The sequence below is a fragment of the Scomber japonicus genome, chromosome 9 (assembly GCF_027409825.1).
Source record: "Scomber japonicus isolate fScoJap1 chromosome 9, fScoJap1.pri, whole genome shotgun sequence".
Classification (NCBI taxonomy): domain Eukaryota; kingdom Metazoa; phylum Chordata; class Actinopteri; order Scombriformes; family Scombridae; genus Scomber; species Scomber japonicus.
Genome location: NC_070586.1, coordinates 5,257,403 through 5,277,860, shown reverse-complemented (window position 1 = coordinate 5,277,860; position 20,458 = coordinate 5,257,403). Strand labels below are relative to the sequence as shown.

Below are 20,458 nucleotides of genomic sequence, written 5' to 3'. Positions count from 1 at the left end.
GACAGAGGAAAGAAGGAAGGGGGGGAAGGCAAGGAAGGAAGGAGGGAAGGAAAGGAGGGAGGAGGGAAGGGAGGGAAGAAAGGACTGAGTAAAGAAGGAAGGAAGGAGGGAGGGAGAAAGGAAAAGAGGAAGGGAGGAACGAATGACAGAGGAAAGAAGGAAGGGAGGAAGGCAAGGAAGGAAGGAGGGAGGAGGGAAGGGAGGGAGGAAGAAAGGACTGAGTAAAGAAGGAAGGAAGGAAGGAAGGAAGGAAGGAAGGAAGGAGGGAGGGAGAAAGGAAAAGAGGAAGGGAGGAACGAATGACAGAGGAAAGAAGGAAGGGAGGAAGGCAAGGAAGGAAGGAGGGAAGGAAAGGAGGGAGGAGGGAAGAAAGGACTGAGTAAAGAAGGAAGGAAGGAAGGAGGGAGGGAAAAAGGAAAAGAGGAAGGGAGGAACGAATGACAGAGGAAAGAAGGAAAGGAGGAAGGCAAGGAAGGAAGGAGGGAAGGAAAGGAGGGAGAAGGGAAGGGAGGGAGGAAGAAAGGACTGAGTAAAGAAGGAAGGAAGGAAGGAAGGAGGGAGGGAAAAAGGAAAAGAGGAAGGGAGGAACGAAGGAAAGAAGGACAGAGGAAGGAAGGAAGGAAGGAATGAGGTAATGGAAAGAAGTAGGGAGGGAGGAAGGAAAGGAGGAAAGAAGAAAGGAATAAGGGAAGGAAAGGAGGGAGGAGGAAAGGGAGGGAGGAAGAAAGGACTGAGCAAAGAAGGAAGGAAGGGAGGAAGGAGGGAGGGAGAAAGGAAAAGAGGAAGGGAGGAACGAATGACAGAGGAAAGAAGGAAGGGAGGAAGGCAAGGAAGGAAGGAGGGAAGGAAAGGAGGGAGGAGGGAGGAAGAAAGGACTGAGTAAAGAAGGAAGGAAGGAAGGAAGGAGGGAGAAAGGAAAAGAGGAAGGGAGGAACGAATACCAGAGGAAAGAAGGAAGTGAGGAAGGCAAGGAAGGAAGGAGGGAAGGAAAGGAGGGAGGAGGGAAGGGAGGGAGGAAGAAAGGACTGAGTAAAGAAGGAAGGAAGGAGGGAGGGAGAAAGGAAAAGAGGAACGAATGACTGAGGAAAGACGGAAGGGAGGAAGGCAAGGAAGGAAGGAGGGAAGGAGAAGGAGGGAGGAGGGAAGAAAGGACTGAGTAAAGAAGGAAGGAAGGAAGGAAGGAAGGAGGAAGGGAGAAAGGAAAAGAGGAAGGGAGGAACGAATGACCGAGGAAAGACGGAAGGGAGGAAGGCAAGGAAGGAAGGAGGGAAGGAAAGGAGGGAGGAGGGAAGAAAGGACTGAGTAAAGAAGGAAGGAAGGAAGGAGGGAGGGAAAAAGGAAAAGAGGAAGGGAGGAACGAATGACAGAGGAAAGAAGGAAGGGAGGAAGGCAAGGAAGGAAGGAGGGAAGGAAAGGAGGGAGGAGGGAAGGGAGGGAGGAAGAAAGGACTGAGTAAAGAAGGAAGGAAGGAGGGAGGGAAAAAGGAAAAGAGGAAGGGAGGAACGAAGGAAAGAAGGACAGAGGAAGGAAGGAAGGAAGGAGGGAAGGAAAGAAGGAGGGAGGAAAGAAGGAAGGGAGGAAGGCAAGGAAGGAAGGAGGGAAGGAAAGGAGGGAGGAGGGAAGGGAGGGAGGAAGAAAGGACTGAGTAAAGAAGGAAGGAAGGAAGGAGGAAGGGAAAAAAGGAAAAGAGGAAGGGAGGAACGAAGGAAAGAAGGACAGAGGAAGGAAGGAAGGAAGCAAGGAAGGAAAGGAGGGAGGAGGGAAGGGAGGGAGGAAGGAAGGAAGGAAGGAAGGAAGGAAGGAGAAAGGAAAAGAGGAAGGGACACACGCTTTTTCGCTAAATTCTTTCTCTATTGATTTCAAAATAAAATCACTGGAAAAGAAAAAAAAAAAATTAAAAAAAGAAAACCAAAAAAAGTGAGCGTTGTGGGGAAACTTGTGAGCTTGTGTCTGATATCAGCAGAACCAGAGTGAATTATAACACATCATTTCAACTAATCCAAACTTCAAATGAACCCTCATAAATCCAGATTATTGGTGGAGTAACTTCAACCGTTCCAACTCTTTCGACTTTCAGCTTCCTCTTCATGATTCACAGTAACTGCAGTACCACGTTTGTTTCCTCATGCTGGAGCGAGAGTCGGGGGGGTGGAGAGAGAGAGAGAGAGAGAGAGAGAGAGAGAGAGAGGAGGAGGGGGGCGGTGGTGGTGGTGGTGGTGGTGGAGGAGGCAGGCGTCCTGGACTAGGAGCTGGGAGGTCTGACGGTGCGGCAGGAGTGGCAGCAGGCCTTGCTGTAGTACCAGTGGCTGCACAGGTTCACCTTCAGCGCCAGCAAGCAGTTGGTGGAGGGACGATCCTGGCAGCTCTCATCTGGGACCGAGGCAGAGGCAGAGTCAAAGTCAGTCATGGTGAATCATCCCTCCTACCTTCCTTCTTTCCTCTGCCCTTCTTTCCTTCCTTCCTTCCTTCCTTCCTCCTTTCCTTCATTCATTCCTTCCTCCCTTCTTTCCTTCCTTCCTTCCTTCCTTATTTTCTTATTTTCTTTCCTTCTTCCTCCCTCCCTTTCCTTCTTTCCCCCCTCCTTTCCTTGACTGTTCCTTCCTTCCTTCCTTCCTTCCGTCTGTCCTTCCTCCCTCCTTCTCTCTTTCCTCCTTTCCTTCCTTCTTCCTTCTTTCTTCTTTCCTCTTTTCATTTCTCCCTTCCTCCCTCCTTCCTTCTTCCTCCCTCCTTTCCTTCCTTCTTTCCTCCCTCCTTTCCTTCCTTCTTCATCCCTTCCATCCTTCTTTCCTCCCTCATTTACTTCCTTCTTCCCTTCCTTTCCTTCTTTCTCCCCTCCTTTCCTTCCTTCGTCCTCCCTTCCTTCCTTGATTTGAGGACAACGGGAGGGTTAATGAAGGAGAAGCAACCACTACTGCTTCACTTTCCCCACCCAGATTTATCCTGCTGGTCCGAGGGATTGAACCGATAATACCTAGACCTCTAGATTTAAGCTATACAGACTTCCAGGTTATACATTTATCTGATGCTTTAACATTCCCAGTAATTCCCAGCAATCTTCTCTTTTTCAGGAACACTATCAATCACATTCACACAGTCATACATTGATCCTTGGAAGCTGCTTTGCTCTGGAGCAGTTGGGTTAAGTTGTCTTAACCTTCCTGTCGTCCTCTTGGGTCAAACTGACCCCGTCTGTTTTGACTGTTCCTTCCTTCTTCCCTTCTTTCCTTCCTTCAGTCTGTCCTTCCTCCCTCCTTCTCTCTTTCCTCCCTCCCTTCCTTCTTTCCTTCCTCCCTCCCTCCCTCCCTCTTCTTCTTTCCTTCCCTCCTTCCTCCCTCCCTTCCTTCTTTCCTCTGTCCTTCTTTCCTTCCTCCCTTCCTCTTTTCATTTCTCCCTCCCTCCTTCCTTCTTCCTCCCTTTCCTTCTTTCCTCCTTCCTTTCCTTCTTTCTTCCTCCCTCCCTTCCTTCTTCATCCCTTCCTTTCCTTCTTTCCTCCCTCCTTTCCTTCCTTCTTCCTCCCTTCCTTCCTTCTTCATCCCTTCCTTTCCTTCCTTCTTCCTCCTTTTCCTTCTTTCTTCCTCCCTTCCTTCCTTCTTCATCCCTTCCTTTCCTTCTTTCCTCCCTCCTTTCCTTCCTTCTTCCTCCCTTCCTTCCTACTTCATCCCTTCCAACCTTCTTTCCTCCGTCCTTTCCTTCCTTCGTCCTCCCTTCCTTTCCTTCTTTCCCCCATCCTTTCCTTCCTTCTTCCTCCCTGCCTTCCTTCTTCATTCTTCATTCCTTCCTTTCCTTCCTTCTTCATCCCTTCCTTCTTTCTTCATCCCTTCCTTTCCTTCTTTCCTCCCTCCTTTTTTTATTTGACAAGAGAGCCTCTAAAAAGGACTTTACCAAAATAAAATGCAGTCTAAAATCAGCTAAATTATTATCGAAACTGTCAAAAAATACGTATGAATCCGAGCAAGCAGTGTCACCTTCTCTCACTAGACAAGAGGAATAATTGTGGATTAATCTGCTGCTGAAAAAACTACATTGCCTCGTTGTTTTGGAAACCAAAGGGCTTGAAGCTAAGAGCCTCAGACAGAGTCAAGATAGTACTGACAGACAGACTAAAACATTGCTGGTTTTGATCACTTTGTGGGATTTGTGGGCAATAAGAAGAAAACAAAGTGAAACCATCTTTGTTCAGTTAAAGAACAACAGTTTGAAACATGTTGTCTGGCTGAGACAGACGGACTGTATTTCATTTCACATTGATAGCTTACAGAGTTCAGATGTAACAAATTTGGGGGTTCGTCCGAGATAAATCATAGATATCAATCAACTATTAAAGTCTGTATAAAGTCAATCATTGATTTACTTCTAAACATATTATGCATGTTGGAAAATGGTTACAGAAAACATGTGAAAAGGCTGATAACTATGCAGAACTGAACTATGCAGATAGAGCCTTAAAAGGTTTCTCAGCCTCTCATTTTTCCTGATTTTCTGAGCCTGCAAAAAATGGCTACTCCGTGACATAGTGGCATACCCTTGGTCCCTCCCCTACTATATAAGACCAAGAGTCCGCTCTCCTCAGTGGTTAACCTGCCTAGTGGCCAGTTATTATCTAACACTACTACTACTACTACAGTCTACAGTCTACAGTTAGCCAGTTAGCTGAGTGAGCCACCAATCTAGCCGCCGAGTTAGCCGCCAAGCTAGCAGCAGAAAGCTCTCAGATGTAGCGTCCATGTTTCTGGTAGAGGTGGTGACTTTGATTGACAGGTGACACTTGGTAGGGGGCGGGGCTTCAGCGTTTGGGAGCAGAGAAAGAGGCTGATTTTTACTCAACTTTGAAGCCTAATTTCATATATTTGGTGATTTTTTTAATCATTCAAATTTAGCAGGGTGGTTAACAACACACTTTTCTGTGGTATGTCAAACTCAGAACACATATTTATTCTTACTTTACACGGACTTTAAGTATTAACCCTCCTGTTGTCCTCGGGTCAAGGGAGGAAGAAGGAAGGAAGGAAGGAAGGAAGGAAAGAAGGAAGGAAAGAACGAAAGGAGGAAGGAAGGGAGGATGGAAGAAGGAAGGAAAGGAGGGAGGAAGAAAGGATGGAGTAAAGAAGGAAGGAAAGAAGGGAGGAAGAAAGGATGGAGTAAAGAAGGAAGGAAGAAGGACAGAAGGAAGGAGGGAGGGAGGCACAAAGGAAAAAAGGAAGGGAGGAACGAAGGAAAGAAGGACAGAGGAAAGAAAGGAAGGAGGGAAGGAAAGAAGGAGGGAGGGAGAAAGGAAAGGAAGGAAGGAGGGAAGGAATGAGGGAAGGAAAGAAGGAAGGAGGGAGGAAGGAAAGGAGGAAAGAAGGAAGGAATGAGGGAAGGAAAGAAGGAGGGAGGGAGGAAGGAAAGAGGGAAGGAAAGAAGGAAGGAATGAGGGAAGGAAAGAAGGAAGGAAAGGAGGAAGGAAGGAAAGAGGGACGGAAAGAAGGAGGGAGGAAGGAAGGACAGAAGGAAGGAAGGAAGGGAGGAAAGAAGGAACAGTCAAAACAGACGGGGTCAATTTGACCCTGGAGGACGACAGGAAGGTTAAGAGTTATATTTCTGTAGCTGCAGTGATCAATAAAAGCTCAACAGCTGCTTTTGCTTTGTAAATCAGTCGTTGTGGATCTCTGTGCTGTTACCTGGAGGCTCGGTGGGGCAGGGCTGCAGGGTGCAGGTCTGTTTGGCCACCGGTTTGGTGAGGGGGTCGCAGCCTCGGACCAGCTCCCTGCCCTGGTAGCACTTAACGTCCCTCATCCTCACACCCACTCCGCATGTCTTAGTGCACTGAGGACGTAGAGAGACACAGCCGTTACACACCGCTGATGAACCAGAGGCTAACATGTTTTATTCATTTGTCCGACAGGGTTAGGGTTAGGAAGGACTGAATGAAATGATAAAGAAGTATGAAGGCAGACTGCAGAGAAGAGAGGGAGGAAAACAAGATGGAGGAAGTAAACTGACACATGAGCATTTTTCTCAGTTTTCTTATACAGTATGTGATAATTTAATGCTTTCTGTGTCATATATGATATTAAAGTAATCCTTCCTTCCTCCCTCCCTCCTTCCTTCCTTCCTTCCTTCCTCCCTCCCTCCTTCTCTATTTCTTTCCTAGCCATTACCTTCCTTCTTTCCTTCCTTCCTCTTTTCCTTTCTCCCTCCCTCCTTCCTTCCTTCTTTCCTTCCTTCCTTCCTTCCTCTTTTCCTTTCTCCCTCCCTCCCTCCTACCTTCCTTCTTTCCTTCATTCCTCTTTTCCTTCCTCCCTCCTTCCCTTCTTTCCTTCCTTCTTCCTCCCTTCCTTCCTTCTTTCTCCTTCCTTGACTCGAGGACAAGCTTAGGCTTCAGTCTCTTTCTTTCCTCCCTTCCTTCCTCCCTCCTTCCTTCCTTCCTTCCTCCCTCCCTCCTTCTCTTTCTTTCCTAGTCATTACCTTCCTTCCTTCCTTCCTCTTTTCCTTTCTCCCTCCCTCCTTCCTTCCTCCTTTCCTTCCTTCCTTCCTCTTTTCCTTTCTCCCTCCCTCCTTCCTTCCTTCCTCCCTTCTTTCCTTCCTTCTTCCTCCCTTCCTTCCCTTCCTTCCTTCTTTCTCCTTCCTTGACTCGAGGACAAGCTTAGGCTTCAGTCTCTTTCTTTCCTCCCTTCCTTCCTCCCTCCTTCCTTCCTCCCTCTTTCCTTCCTTTGTTCTTTCCTCCCTCCCTCCTTCTCTTTCTTTCCTAGTCATTACCTTCCTTCCTTCCTTCCTCTTTTCCTTTCTCCCTCCCTCCCTCCTTTCCTTCCTTCCTTCCTCTTTTCCTTTCTCCGTCCCTCCTTCCTTCCTTCCTCCCTTCTTTCCTTCCTTCTTTCTCCTTCCTTGACTCGAGGACAAGCTTAAGCTTCAGTCTCTTTCTTTCCTCCCTTCCTCCCTCCCTCTTTCCTTCCTTAGTGCTTTCCTCCCTCCCTCCCTCCCTCCTTTTCTCTTTCTTTCCTAGCCATTCTTTCCTAGCCAAGATGGAGGAAGTAAACTGACACACACAAACATGAAACTGCCTTCACATGCTAAATAAAAAGCCACTACAGACGGCAGTAAAAAGCTAGACTGATTCTTAGTTATCAGAAACGTGAATATCATCTGTAGAGCTGCAACGACTAGTCAGTTAATCAGTTAGTCAATCAACAGATTTAATTAATCAGCAGATATATTTTGATAAGCAAATCTTTATTTTTTGTCATTTCTGAGGCAAAAATATTCTTTTCTCAGTTTCTTATACAGTATGTGATCATTTAATGCTTTCTGTGTCATATATGATATTAAAGTAATCCTTCCTTCCTCCCTCCCTCCCTCCTTCCTTCCTTTGTTCTTTCCTCCCTCCCTCCTCCTCCATTTCTTTCCTAGCCATTACCTTCCTTCTTTCCATCCTTCCTCTTTTCCTTTCTCCCTCCTTCCTTCCTTCCTTCCTTCCATCCATCCATCCTTCCTTCCTCCCTCCCTCCTTCCCTCCTTCTTTCCTTCCTTCTTTTTAATGATCCGGCCCACGTGAGATTAAATTGGGCAGTATGTGGCCCTTGAATGAAAATGAGTTTGACCCCCCCCTCCCCTGATTTAAAGGCTTATAAAAGTGAGGCATGTTCTGTGTGTGTTCTCACCTCAGACCAAGGTGTGGTGTACCATTTAAAACACGGCCTTTCGAAGCACGTGTTTTCATCTTCAGGCTTCTCGGTGCCGCCGCACGCCTCCTCGTCAAACACCTGGAACTTTCCGCTGCTGATGCCGACACACATGACGTTCCTCCGCTTCACGCCGCGGCCGCAGGTGGTGTTACACTACAGGCGGGGAATGTAAAGTTACAGGTTTCAGATCTAAATCGGTTTGTTTCTTACAGGAGAACTCAGCTGAGAGACACTGACAGTTTTTCATCATGAAGACATTTTTCACCTGAAGAGTCCAGCAGAACAACATCAAGCAGACAGCATTTCAAGTAAAAATGGAAATTAAACAAAAAAAAACTCTCTCCCTCTCCTTCCTTCTTTCCTTTCCTACCTTCCTTCCTTCCTCCCTCCCTCCTTTCCTCCCTTCCTTCTTCCCTCCTTTCCTTCCTCTTTTCCTCTCTCTCGTCCATTTCCTTCTTTCGTCCATCCTTCCTTATTTCCTTTCCTTCCTCCCTTCCGTCTTTCCTTTCCTCCCTTCCTTCCTTCAGCCCTTCCTTCTTTCCTGTCCTTTCTTTCCTTCCTCCCTTCCTTCCTTTCCTCCCTTCCTTCCTTCTTTCCTTCCTTCCTCTTTTCCTCTCCTTCCTTCTTTCCTTCCTTCCTCTTTTCCTCACTCCTTCCTTCTCTCCTTCCTTCTTTCGTCCATCCTTCCTCACTTCCTTTCCTTCCTCCCTTCCGTCTTTCCTTTCCTCCCTTCCTTCCTTCCTCCCTCCAGCCCTTCCTTCTTTACTCTCTCCTTCCTTCCTTCCTCCCTTCCTCTTTCTCCCTCCCTCTCTCCTTCCTTCTTTCCTCCATCCTTCCTCCCTCCCTCCCGCCCTCTTTTCCTTCCTTCCTCATTTCCTTCCCTCCCTCCCTCCTTCCCTCCGTCCCTCCTTTCCTTCCTTCCTTCTTCCTCTCTTCCATCCTTCCTTCCTTGACTCAAGGACAACAGGAGGGTTAAGAGAAGATGAGGTGTTCAATAAGAATTATCTTTCTTGAGCAAGTTTCAATTCTGTTAAATGTGACTTTCATATCGTACTGACATGAAATGAAAGAAGCTCTGTTCAAACTTCAGATGTTTTTTAGACAAAATAATTTACCCTGAGTTGATCTGTGGACGATGACACAGCGGAAACTCGGACATCTGATGATTCACTCGAGCTGAATGTGAAAGCGGGACTCACTGACGTACGAGTTACATCATCGTCAGATTTAAGTTGGCAGCCAAACTAACTTTTTTAATGAATGGTGGGTGCATTTACAGATATAAATATCTTTTAACGATGCAACGTGATCAAAAAGGGGAAATGTAGTTTCTCATGTATTTAACTATCAGTGGAAACCTCTGTCTCCTGGTATAATAATGATGCTCAGCTTCAACACGCTTTACCTCCAAATCACTCACATGTAGTTATTTAAAAACCATGTTAGGATCTCGCTAAAGTGGCCTCAGCAAAAGGAGGAGAAGCAACATGTTAGAGCATTTTCATTCAAGGGCCACATACTGTCCAATTTAATCTCACGTGGGCCGGATCATTAAAAAGATGGAAGGAAGGGAGGAAAGAAGGAAGGAAGGAAGGAAGGAAGGAAGGAAGGAAGGAGGAGAAGAAAGAGAAGACAGGAATGAGAGACGGAAGGAAGAAAGGGAGGGAGGACAGATCGAAGGAAGGAAGGAAAGAAAGAAGGATGGAAGGAAGGAAGGAAGGAAGGAAGGAAGGAAGGAAGGAAGGAAGGAAGGAGGAGAAGAAAGAGAAGACAGGAATGAGAGACGGAAGGAAGAAAGGGAGGAAGGAATAAAAAAAATAAGACGGGAAGGAAGGAAAGAAGGAAGAAAAAGAAGGAAGGAAGGAATAAAGGGAGGATGGAAGGAACAAAGGAACGAAGGAAGGAAAATAAGACAGGAAGGAAGGAAGGAAGGCAGGAAGGAAAGATGGAAGATTGTACTTGGATTGTTCTTGGTTATTGATTAAACTGTCAAATAATTGATCTTTTTTTTGTCTATAAACTGTCAAATAAAAGTGAAATCTGCCAATCACAGTTTCCTATAGCCCAACATGATGTCTTGAAATTAGGGATGTGACGATACACTCAGCTCATGAGATCGAGACAAGACGAGACTTAAACTCTATTTTTAAGAAAACTTCAACGAGGAAATAAATGACTGTTCTTTTATTTGAAACTGAATTGAAATGTTTTAACTAATCATCTTGTAATGAATCACTTTAGTTCTACTTTCTAAATATATAATGATCATATGCAGCATGCAGCACTGTTAGAGGTTTCTCCATATAGACTTTTTATAGATGGATCATTTTGGTATTTATGGAATTAACAACCATAAATACAAAAGTTAGATACAATCACAAATACTAAAAAGTAAATTATAAAGAGTAGAAACAATTCTAATATATAAATATAACTCAACTCAACCACAGCTGAAACAAAGTGCTGTACATAAATAGATAAAACATGAGGCCCGTGGGCCACAACCGGCCGGCTGAGGGGAGCAATCCGGTCCACTTTCGTTTCTGTGTTCTTTTCCTTCCTTACATCTGTCCTTCTTACCTTCCTTTTTTCCTTCCTACCTTCCTTCCATCTGTCCTTCCTCCCTTTCTTCCTTCCATCTGCCTGTCCTTCCTTCCTTCCTTCCTTCCGTGTGTCTGTCCTTCCTTCCTTCCATCTGTCCTTCTTACCTTCCTTTTTTCCTTCCTACTATCCTTCCTCCCTTCTTTCCTTCTTTCCTTCCTTCCATCTGCCTGTCCTTCCTTCCTTCCGTCCTTCCTTCTATCCTTCCTCCCTTCCTTCTGTCTGTCCATCCTTCACTGTCTGTCTTTCCTTCCTTCCTTCCTTCTTTCCCTCCATCTTTTTAATGATCCGGCCCACATGAGATCATATTGGTCTGTATGTGGCCCTCGGGTGAAAATGAGTCTGACTCCTCTGGACTACTTGTCTCAGGTCTACTGCTGTATGAAGTGATGGGTGCAGCAGTGTGATGGGTGCAGCAGTGTGATGGGTGCAGCAGTGTGATGGGTGCAGCAGTGTGATGGGTGCAGCAGTGTGATGGGTGCAGCAGTGTGACGGTGCCTCACCCTGTCCCAGTCCTGACTCAGCCAGTGAGGAGCGCAGTCTCTCTCCCCACAGGGATGGATGGCCAGCGGCTTGTCCTCCGCAGAGCACTGGTTCTCAGGAACCACGCGACCCTCCGGAGCCTTACAGTACACATGACGCACCATTTTCCCCTGACCGCACGACCCCGAGCACTGCAACGGCAAAGGGTCAAAGGTCAGCAGGGATGACTCATAAGAAAAGATCTATGTTGTCATGACTGCTGTCTGACTGTAGAGCTTTGTCATCGAGCTCAAACTGCCAAATTAAAAAGAGACGAAAGGTCGGATCACTTCACATCAAATTAAACAGAATCAAACATAACAGATAAAATGACTTCATATCAAGTCAGGTCACTTCAGATGTCACAATAACTTCTTTTTTTTATTTTTATGACCTCGGGAATGACAACTTTTTGGTTTATTTGAACACCTGTAAAATAAAAGTCAGAGAAAAATAGTAAATTAAAAATAAACACACAAAATTGGAAACCACTGATTATCTTTTTTCATCATTCATATTGTTTCTCTTAATCCTGCTGTTGTCCTCAGGTCAAGGAAGGACAGAAGGAAGGAAAGGAAGGAAAGCAGTAAGGAGGGAGGGAGGGAGGGAGGGAGGGAGGGAGGGAGGGAGGGAGGAAGGAAGGAAAGGAGTAAGGAGGAAAAGAGGAAGGAAGGAAGGTGAGGAGGAAGGAAAGGAGTAAGGAGGGAAGGAGGGAGAAAAGGAGTAAGGAAGGAAAGCAGTAAGGAGGGAGGGAGGGAGGGAAGGAGGAAGGAAGAAATGAAAGGAGTTAGGACGAAAAGAGGAAGGAAGGAAGGAAGGAAGGAAGGAAGGAAGGAGGGAGAAAATGAGTAAGGAAGGAAAGCAGTAAGGAGGGAGGGAGGGAGGGAGGGAGGAAGGAAGGAAGGAAAGGAGTAAGGAGGAAAAGAGGAAGGAAGGAAGGAAGGAAGGAAGGAAGGAAGGAAGGAAGGAAGGAAGAAAGGAAGGGAGGAAGGAAGGAAAGGAGTAAGAAGAAGGAAGGAAGGAAGGAAGGAAGGAAAGGAGTAAGGAGGGATGGAGGGAGGGAAGGAAGGAAGGAAGGAAGGAAAGGAGTTAGGAGGGAGGGAGGGAAGGAAGAAAAGGAGTAAGGACAAAAGAGGAAGGAATTTAGTACAGAAGAAAGGGAGGAAGGAAAGAAGGAAGGAAGGACGAAAAAAGGAAGGAAGGAAAGAAAGGAGTAAGGAGGGAGGAAGGAAGGAAGGAAGGAAGAGGGAGCAAAGAAAGAGAGAAGAAGAAGGAAGGAAGGAAGGAAGGAAGGAAGGAAGGAAGGAAGGAAGGAAGGAACAGTCAAAATAGATGGGGTCAATTCGACCCGGGAGGACGACAGGAAGGTTAAAAGACAACAAGAGAAACAGTATAAATAATAATTAAGCTATATAAATATAATGCTAACACACGGTTACATATCATATCTACTGTATTTGGAGAGTAGAGTCACACTCACAGGCCCCCACTCGGACACGGTCCAGTGGCGTTCGCAGGGCGGACCGGTGCAGTTCTTGATGTTTGCCGGTTTGGTCATCGGGTCACATGGTCTGGTTTCTTCAGAGCAGCGGACATCACGGGACACCTGAGCTCTGCGGCCGCATTTAGCAGGACACTGCAGCGAGGACACACACACACACACACAGAGACACATGCATATATAACATTAATGCAACAAGCAGGTCTGTAGTTTATTTTGAAGGAGCAGGTCTGTAGTTTATTTTGAAGGAGCAGGTCTGTAGTTTATTTTGAAGGAGCAGGTCTGTAGTTTATTTTGAAGGAGCAGGTCTGTAGTTTATTTTGAAGGAGCAGGTCTGTAGTTTATTTTGAAGAAGCAGGTCTGTAGTTTATTTTGAAGGAGCAGGTCTGTAGTTTATTTTGAAAGAGCAGGTCTGTAGTTTATTTTGAAGGAGCTCAAAGAAACTTTTAACTTTTAAAAAGACTCAATGAGACGTTCCAGCTCTACAAATCAACTTCATGCTGTCTGTCAGTTTATTAATCGTCTAACACTGCTGTTGCTTTTTGTGCATGGCTTTTTATATGTTTATCCCTCCTGTTGTCCTTGAGGAAGGAAGGGAGGAAGGGAGGAAGAAGGAAGGATGGAAGGGAGGAAGGAAGAAGGCAGGAAATGAGGTAGGAAGAAAAGAGGGAAGGAAGAAAGGAGGGAGGGGGGAAGGAAGGAAGGGACAAAGTAAGAAAGAAGGAAGGAAAGGAGGGAGGAAGGAAGGAAGGACGGAGGAAGGAAAGGAAGAAAGGGGGACGGAGGAAGGAAAGAAGGAAGGGAGGAAAGAAAGAGAGAAGGAGGCAGGAAGGAAGGAAGGTAGGAAGGAGGGAGGGAGGGAGGGAGGGAGAAAGGAAAAAAGGAAGGGAGGAACAAAGGAAAGAAGGGCAGAGGAAAGAAGGAAAGTAGGGAGGAGGAAAGAAAGAGACAAGAAGGGAGGGAGGAAGGAAGGAAGGAAGGAAAGGAAGAAAGGGGGATGGAGGAAGGAAAGAAAGAGAGAAGGAGGGAGGGAGGAAGGTAGGAAGGAGGATGGATGAAGGAAAGAAGGAAGGCAGGAAGGTAAGGGGAGGGAAGAAAGAGACAAGGAGGGAGGTAGGAAGGAAGGAAGAAAGGGGGATGGAGGAAGGAAAGAAGGAAGGGAGGAAAGAGTGAGGAAGGAAAGAAAGAGAGAAGGAGGGAGGGAGGAAGGAAGGAAAGAAAGAAGGACAGAGGAAAGAAGGTAGGGGGGAGGAAAGAAAGAGACAAGGAGGGAGGAAGGAAGGAAGGGAGGAAGGGAGGAAGGAAGGAAAGAAGGACAGAGGAAGGGAGGAAGGAGGAATGAAGGACAGAGGAAAGAAGGAAGGTAGGGGGAGGAAAGAAAGAGACAAGGAGGGAGGAAGGAATGAAGGTAGGAAGGAAGGGAGGAAGGTAGGGACGTAGGGGGAGGAAAGAAAGAGACAAGGAGGGAGGTAGGAAGGAAGGAAGAAAGGGGGATGGAGGAAGGAAAGAAGGAAGGGAGGAAAGAGTGAGGAAGGAAAGAAAAAGAAGGAGGAAAGTAGGAAAGGAAAGGAAGGAGGGAAGGAAGGAAGGAAGGAAGGGAGGAAAGAGTGAGGAAAGAAAGAAAGAGAGAAGGAGGGAGGAAGGAAGGAAGGAAGGACAGAGAGAAGGACAGAGGAAAGAAGGTAGGGGGGAGGAAAGAAAGAGACAAGGAGGGAGGAAGGAAGGAAGGGAGGAAGGAGGGAGGGAGGAAGGGAGGAAGGAAGGAAGAAAGGGAGATGGAGGAAGGAAAGAAGGAAGGAAGGAAAGAGTGAGGAAGGAAAGAAAGAGAGAGGAAGGACAGACAGAAGGAAGGACAGACAGAAAGAAGGACAGAGGAAAGAAGGAAGGAAGGAAGGACAGACAGAAGGAAGGAAGGAAGGAAGGAAGAAAGAAGGACAGAGGAAAGAAGGAAGGAAGGAAAGAAGGAAGGAAGGAAAGAGTGAGGAAGGAAAGAAAGAGAGAGGAAGGACAGACAGAAGGAAGGACAGACAGAAGGAAGGACAGACAGAAAGAAGGACAGACAGAAAGAAGGACAGAGGAAAGAATGAAGGAAGGAAGGACAGAAGGAAGGAAGGAAGGAAGGAAGGAAGGACATGAAGGTTAAATGATGTTTCTATGTAGTCTGGCCTGCATCACATCTCTGGAGAATCCATCAGTGACCACAATCAGACCACAGCTGCTAAACCAGAGAGAGACGTCTGCACCGCAAGACAAATGAGTCCTACTGAATTATGAGGGGAGAACATTTCAAGTTCAAGTTCCTTGTTTCAAAAAATCAAAACGGGACAAAAACTCCAAATCCTGTGATTAAAAACCAGGAAGACATCCAGCGGACAGCCACTAGTGGAAAAAAGCACTACAGGTTATTTTCTAGAGCAACTAAATAGGAAAAAATTCAGTTTGAGTTCATCTTCAAATGTTCTAGTTTCCACCCGGGAGAGAAAATAACACCTGTTTAAAGTTTGGTGCTTTTATTTTGAAAACAGGAAGCGAACAACTGGACTCAAACATCTAGATATTACCATTAACCCTTTAACCTTTGTGTCGTCCTCCCGGGTGAAATTGACCCGGGAGGGTCAATTTGTTCCTTCTTTCATCCCTTCCTCCCTTCCGTCTGTCCTTCCTCCCTCCCTACATCTTTCTTTCCTCACTTCCTTCTTTCCTTCCTCCATCCCCCTTCCTTCCTTCCTTCCTTCCGTCCTTCCTTCCTTCCTTCTTTCTTTCCTCCCCCCTATCTTCCTTCTTTTCTTCCTTCCTCCCTTCCTCTTTTCCTTTCTCCCTCCTTACATCCTTCCTTATTTCCTCCCTCCTTCTCTCTTTCTTTCCTCCCCCCTATCTTTCTTCTTTTCTTCCATCCTCCCTTCCTCTTTTCCTTTCTCCCTCCCTCCCTTCCGCCTTTCCTTCCTTCTCCATTTTCAAAAAATAAAACACCCCTCACCTTTTATTATTAAGAAAACCATAACGATAGAATTGGTGCTTTTATTTTGAAAACAGGAAGTAAACATAGCCTCGCTGTAGCTAACTTGAAACCACCGAGATGGTGATCTGTGACGTTTGTATTTGGGTTCCTCCCTCCCTCCTTCTCTCCTTCATCTCTCTTCCTCCCTCCTTTCCTTCCTTCCTTCCTTCCTTCCTTCCTTCCTTCCTTCCTTTCCTTCCTTCCTTCCTTCCTTCCTTCCTCCCTCCCTCCTTAGTTAGTACGAGTAGCAGGAAGCTATGCGGTTTCTAACAGACCCTCATACCTCGGTCCACTCGGCCACCTCCCACTGGGGTCCGCAGGCGGGGCTCTTACAGGCTCGTCTCTCCATGGGTCTCTCCAGGTCGGTCATGGTGCAGAGGTCGCTGTACACCGAGCTGTCCAAACCAGGAGACAACATCTTCCAACAGCGCACCTGCCGGAACTGGAAACCCTCCCCGCAGGTCCTGGAGCACTCGCTCCAGCTGCTGGCCTCCCATCTGAAAGACGAGACGTGATCCAGTCTGATCAGATCAAAACTTAATCTCTGACTCTTGTTATATATCACAGAAGAGGTTTATAGTCTCCCCCCCCCCCCCCCCCCCCCCGACCTGTAGGAAAGTTGCAGATTTATGTTCACATTAGACGATAATCAGAGAGTCTCATGTTTGCAGCTGCAGCAGAAACCAAGACCTCGAGTGAGAGAGAGTCCATATCAAGACTAAATCATTCTCAGCACAGTTGAATTAAAGTGAGTCTGTGATTGTAACATGCATATCTTACCTCATGAAACACAAACACACTCATGCCTAATTTACTAGAAATGAGTCAATGAGTGATTTTATCGAGTTTTCATAGTTTTTTTTTCTTTGTGTTGTGTGCTTTTGTATTTTATTTTTCTTTTGCGAGGAAGGGAGGAAAAGAGGAAGGGAGGAAGGGAGGAAAGGAAAGAAGGAAGGGAGGAAGGAAGGAAGGCAGGGAGGATGGACGAAAGAAGGAAGGAGAGAGGAAAGAAGGAAGGGCTGAAGGAAGGAAGGCAGGGAGGGAAGGAAGGAAAGGAGGGAGGGCGGAAGGAAGGGAGGAAAGGAAAGAAGGAAGGGGGGAAGGAAAGGAAGGACGGAGGAAAGGAAAGAAGGAAGGGAGGAAGGAAAGAAGCATGAAGGGAAAGGAAAGAAGGAAGGATGAAGGGAAAGGAAAGAAGGAAGGGATGAAGGGAAAGGAAAGAAGGAAGGGATGAAGGAAGGAGGAAAGGAAAGAAGGAAGGGAGGAAGGAAAGAAGCATGAAGGGAAAGGAAAGAAGGAAGGATGAAGGGAAAGGAAAGAAGGAAGGGATGAAGGGAAAGGAAAGAAGGAAGGGATGAAGGAAGGAGGAAAGGAAAGAAGGAAGGGAGGAAGGAAAGAGCGGAGGAGGGAAGGAAGGGGGGTGGATGAAGATTGAAGAACAGAAGAGACAAAAGTAATGAACTTGCAGATGTTAAAGTAGCTTTTTTTAGCTCATGAGTGAGACGTAAACTTACCTGGGCTGACACTCTCTCCCGATGCAGAAGTCGTGAACCGGCTCCGGTCTGGTCAGAGCATCGCAGTACATGTCGTGCACCTCGATGCCGTCGTAACGAACACACGAGACGAAGGACTTGGACACTCCTGGAACGACAGGAAGTGTTTAAAGAGTCAAAAAACACTGTTAGAGTTCATCCTGCAGTGTGTTTGGTTTAACCCTCCTGGTGTCCTCCAGTCAAGGAACGAAGGGAGGAAGGAAGGAGAGAGGGAAGGAAGGAAGGAAAGAAGGGAGGAAGGAAGGAGAGAAGGGAGGAAGGAAGGAAGGAAGGAAGGACAGAGTAAAGAAGGAAGGAAGGAAGGAAGGTGGGAGGGAGGGAGGAAAGAAGGAAGGAGGGAGGGAGGGAGAAAGGAAAAGAGGAAGGAAGGAAAGAAGGACAGAGGAAAGAAGAAAGGGAGGAATGCAAGGAAGAAGGGAGGAAGGAAGAAGGAAGGGAGGAAGGAAGGAAAGAAGGACAGAGGAAAGAAGGAAGGAAGGAAGGAAGGAAGGTAGAAGAAGATGGAATGAGGGTGAAAGGAAAAGAGGAAGGCAAGGAAGGAAGGAGGGACGGAAAGAAAGGACGGAGTAAAGAAGGAAGGAAGGTAGGAGGGAGGCAGGACAGAGGAAAGAAGGAAGGGAGAATGGAAGAAGAAAGGAAAGGAGGGAGGAAAGAGGGAAGGAGGGAGGGAGGGAGGAAAGGAGGAAGGAAGGCAAGGAAGGACGGAGGGAAGGAAAGAAGGAAGGGAGAATGGAAGAAGAAAGGAAAGGAGGGAGGAAAGAGGGAAGGAGGGACGGAGGGAGGGAGGAAGGGAGGAGGGAAGGAAAGAAGGAAGGAGGGAGGAAGGAAGGAGGGAGGAGAGAAGGAAGTAAGGAACAGTACCTATGGAGCAGGTCATGCTGCACGGCTCCTGAGAGGAAAGAAGGAAGGAGGGAGGAAGGAAGGACAGAAGGAAGGAAGGAACAGTACCTATGGAGCAGGTCATGCTGCAGGGCTCCTGAGAGGAAAGAAGGAAGGAGGGAGGAAGGAAGGAAGGAAGGGAGGAACAGTACCTATGGAGCAGGTCATGCTGCACGGCTCCTGAGAGGAAAGAAGGAAGGAAGGAGGGAAGGAAGGACAGAAGGAAGGAAGGAACACTACCTATGGAGCAGGTCATGCTGCACGGCTCCTGAGAGGAAAGAAGGAAGGAAGGAAGTAAGGAAGGAAGGAAGGAAGGAAGGAAAGATGGAAGGAGGGAGGAAGGAAGGAGGGAGGAAGTAAGGAACAGTACCTATGGAGCAGGTCATGCTGCACGGCTCCTGAGAGGAAAGAAGGAAGGAGGGAAGGAAGGAAGGAAGGAAGGAAGGGAGGAAGAAACAGTACCTATGGAGCAGGTCATGCTGCATGGCTCCTGAGAGGAAAGAAGGAAGGAAGGAATGAAGGAAGGAAGGAAGGAAGAGTACCTATAGAGCAGGTCATGCTGCATGGCTCCTGAGAGGAAAGAAGGAAGGAAGGAAGGAAGGAAGGAAGGAAGGAAGGGAGGAAGGAACAGTACCTATAGAGCAGGTCATGCTGCATGGCTTCTGAGAGGAAAGAAGGAAGGAAGGAGGGAAGGAGGGAAGGAAGGAAAGATGGAAGGAGGGAGGAAGGAAGGAGGGAGGAAGGAAGGAACAGTACCTATAGAGCAGGTCATGCTGCACGGCTCCTGAGAGGAAAGAAGGAAGGAAGGGAGGAAAGAAGGACAGAAGGAAGGAAGGAAGGACAGAAGGAAGGAGGGAAGGAAGGAAGGAGGGAAGGAAGGACAGAAGGAAGGAAGTAAGGAACAGTACCTATGGAGCAGGTCATGCTGCACGGCTCCTGAGAGGAAAGAAGGAAGGAAGGAGGGAAGGAAGGAGGGAAGGACAGAAGGAAGTAAGGAACAGTACCTATAGAGCAGGTCATGCTGCACGGCTCCTGAGAGGAAAGAAGGAAGGAAGGAGGGAAGGAAGGAAGAAAGGAAGGAAGGAAGGAAGGAAGGAAGTAAGGAACAGTACCTATGGAGCAGGTCATGCTGCACGGCTCCTGAGAGGAAAGAAGGAAGGAAGGAAGGAAGTAAGGAACAGTACCTATAGAGCAGGTCATGCTGCACGGCTCCTGAGAGGACAGCTTCCAGCGGTACATGTCAGCAGCGCTCATCTTCAGGTTCTTCTGATAGAGCCTCTGATTCCCCCTGTCACACAAACACAAGCAGTTAGTACTAGTTACTGTAGTCACACTAACACCTGAGCACTAGTTACTGTAGTCACACAAACACCTGAGCACTAGTTACTGTAGTCACACAAACACCTGAGCACTAGTTACAGTAGTCACACTAACACCTGAGCACTAGTTACAGTAGTCACACTAACACCTGAGCACTAGTTACTGTAGTCACACTGACACCTGAGCACTAGTTACAGCACTAGTTACAGTAGTCACACTAACACCTGAGCACTAGTTACTGTAGTCACACAAACACCTGAGCACTAGTTACAGTAGTCACACTAACACCTGAGCACTAGTTACTGTAGTCACACTAACACCTGAGCACTAGTTACAGTAGTCACACTAACACCTGAGCACTAGTTACAGTAGTCACACAAACACCTGAGCACTAGTTACAGCAGTCACACTAACACCTGAGCACTAGTTACAACAGTCACACTAACACCTGAGCACTAGTTATAGTAGTCACACTAACACCTGAGCACTAGTTACAGCACTAGTTACAGTAGTCACACTAACACCTGAGCACTAGTTACAGTAGTTACACTAACACCTGAGCACTAGTTACAGTAGTTACACTAACACCTGAGCACTAGTTACAGTAGTCACACTAACACCTGATCACTAGTTACAGTAGTTACACTAACACCTGAGCACTAGTTACAGTAGTCACACTAACACCTGAGCACTAGTTACTGTAGTCACACTGACACCTGATCACTAGTTACAGTAGTTACACTAACACCTGAGCACTAGTTACAGTAGTCACACTAACACCTGAGCACTAGTTACAGTAGTCACACTAACACCTGAGCACTAGTTACAGTAGTTACACTAACACCTGAGCACTAGTTACAGTAGTCACACTAACACCTGAGCACTAGTTACAGTAGTTACACTAACACCTGAGCACTAGTTACAGTAGTTACACTAACACCTGAGCACTAGTTACAGCAGTCACACTAACACCTGAGCACTAGTTACAGTAGTCACACTAACACCTGAGCACTAGTTACAGCACTAGTTACAGTAGTCACACTAACACCTGAGCACTAGTTACAGTAGTCACACTAACACCTGAGCACTAGTTACAGCACTAGTTACAGTAGTCACACTAACACCTGAGCACTAGTTACAGTAGTCACACTAACACCTGAGCACTAGTTACAGTAGTCACACAAACACCTGAGCACTAGTTACTGTAGTCACACAAACACCTGAGCACTAGTTACAGTAGTCACCCTAACACCTGAGCACTAGTTACAGCACTAGTTACAGTAGTTACACTAACACCTGAGCACTAGTTACTGTAGTCACACTAACACCTGAGCACTAGTTACAGTAGTCACACTAACACCTGAGCACTAGTTACAGTAGTCACACTAACACCTGAGCACTAGTTACAGTAGTCACACTAACA

At 46.9% G+C, this 20,458-nt stretch overlaps 1 protein-coding gene across 1 annotated transcript; it reads right to left on the bottom strand.

The window, feature by feature from the left end:
* Nucleotides 1-2,218: 2,218 nt before the first annotated feature.
* Nucleotides 2,219-18,999, bottom strand: LOC128365445 (ADAMTS-like protein 2). The gene is made up of 8 exons (XM_053326192.1): nucleotides 18,900-18,999; nucleotides 16,798-16,924; nucleotides 15,567-15,780; nucleotides 12,265-12,420; nucleotides 10,766-10,936; nucleotides 7,638-7,814; nucleotides 5,661-5,805; nucleotides 2,219-2,370 (listed from the first exon to the last, which is right to left on the bottom strand). The coding sequence occupies exons 1-8, from the start codon at nucleotides 18,967-18,969 to the stop codon at nucleotides 2,243-2,245; spliced, it is 1,188 nt and encodes a 395-aa protein (XP_053182167.1). The 5' UTR covers nucleotides 18,970-18,999; the 3' UTR covers nucleotides 2,219-2,242.
* Nucleotides 19,000-20,458: the final 1,459 nt, after the last annotated feature.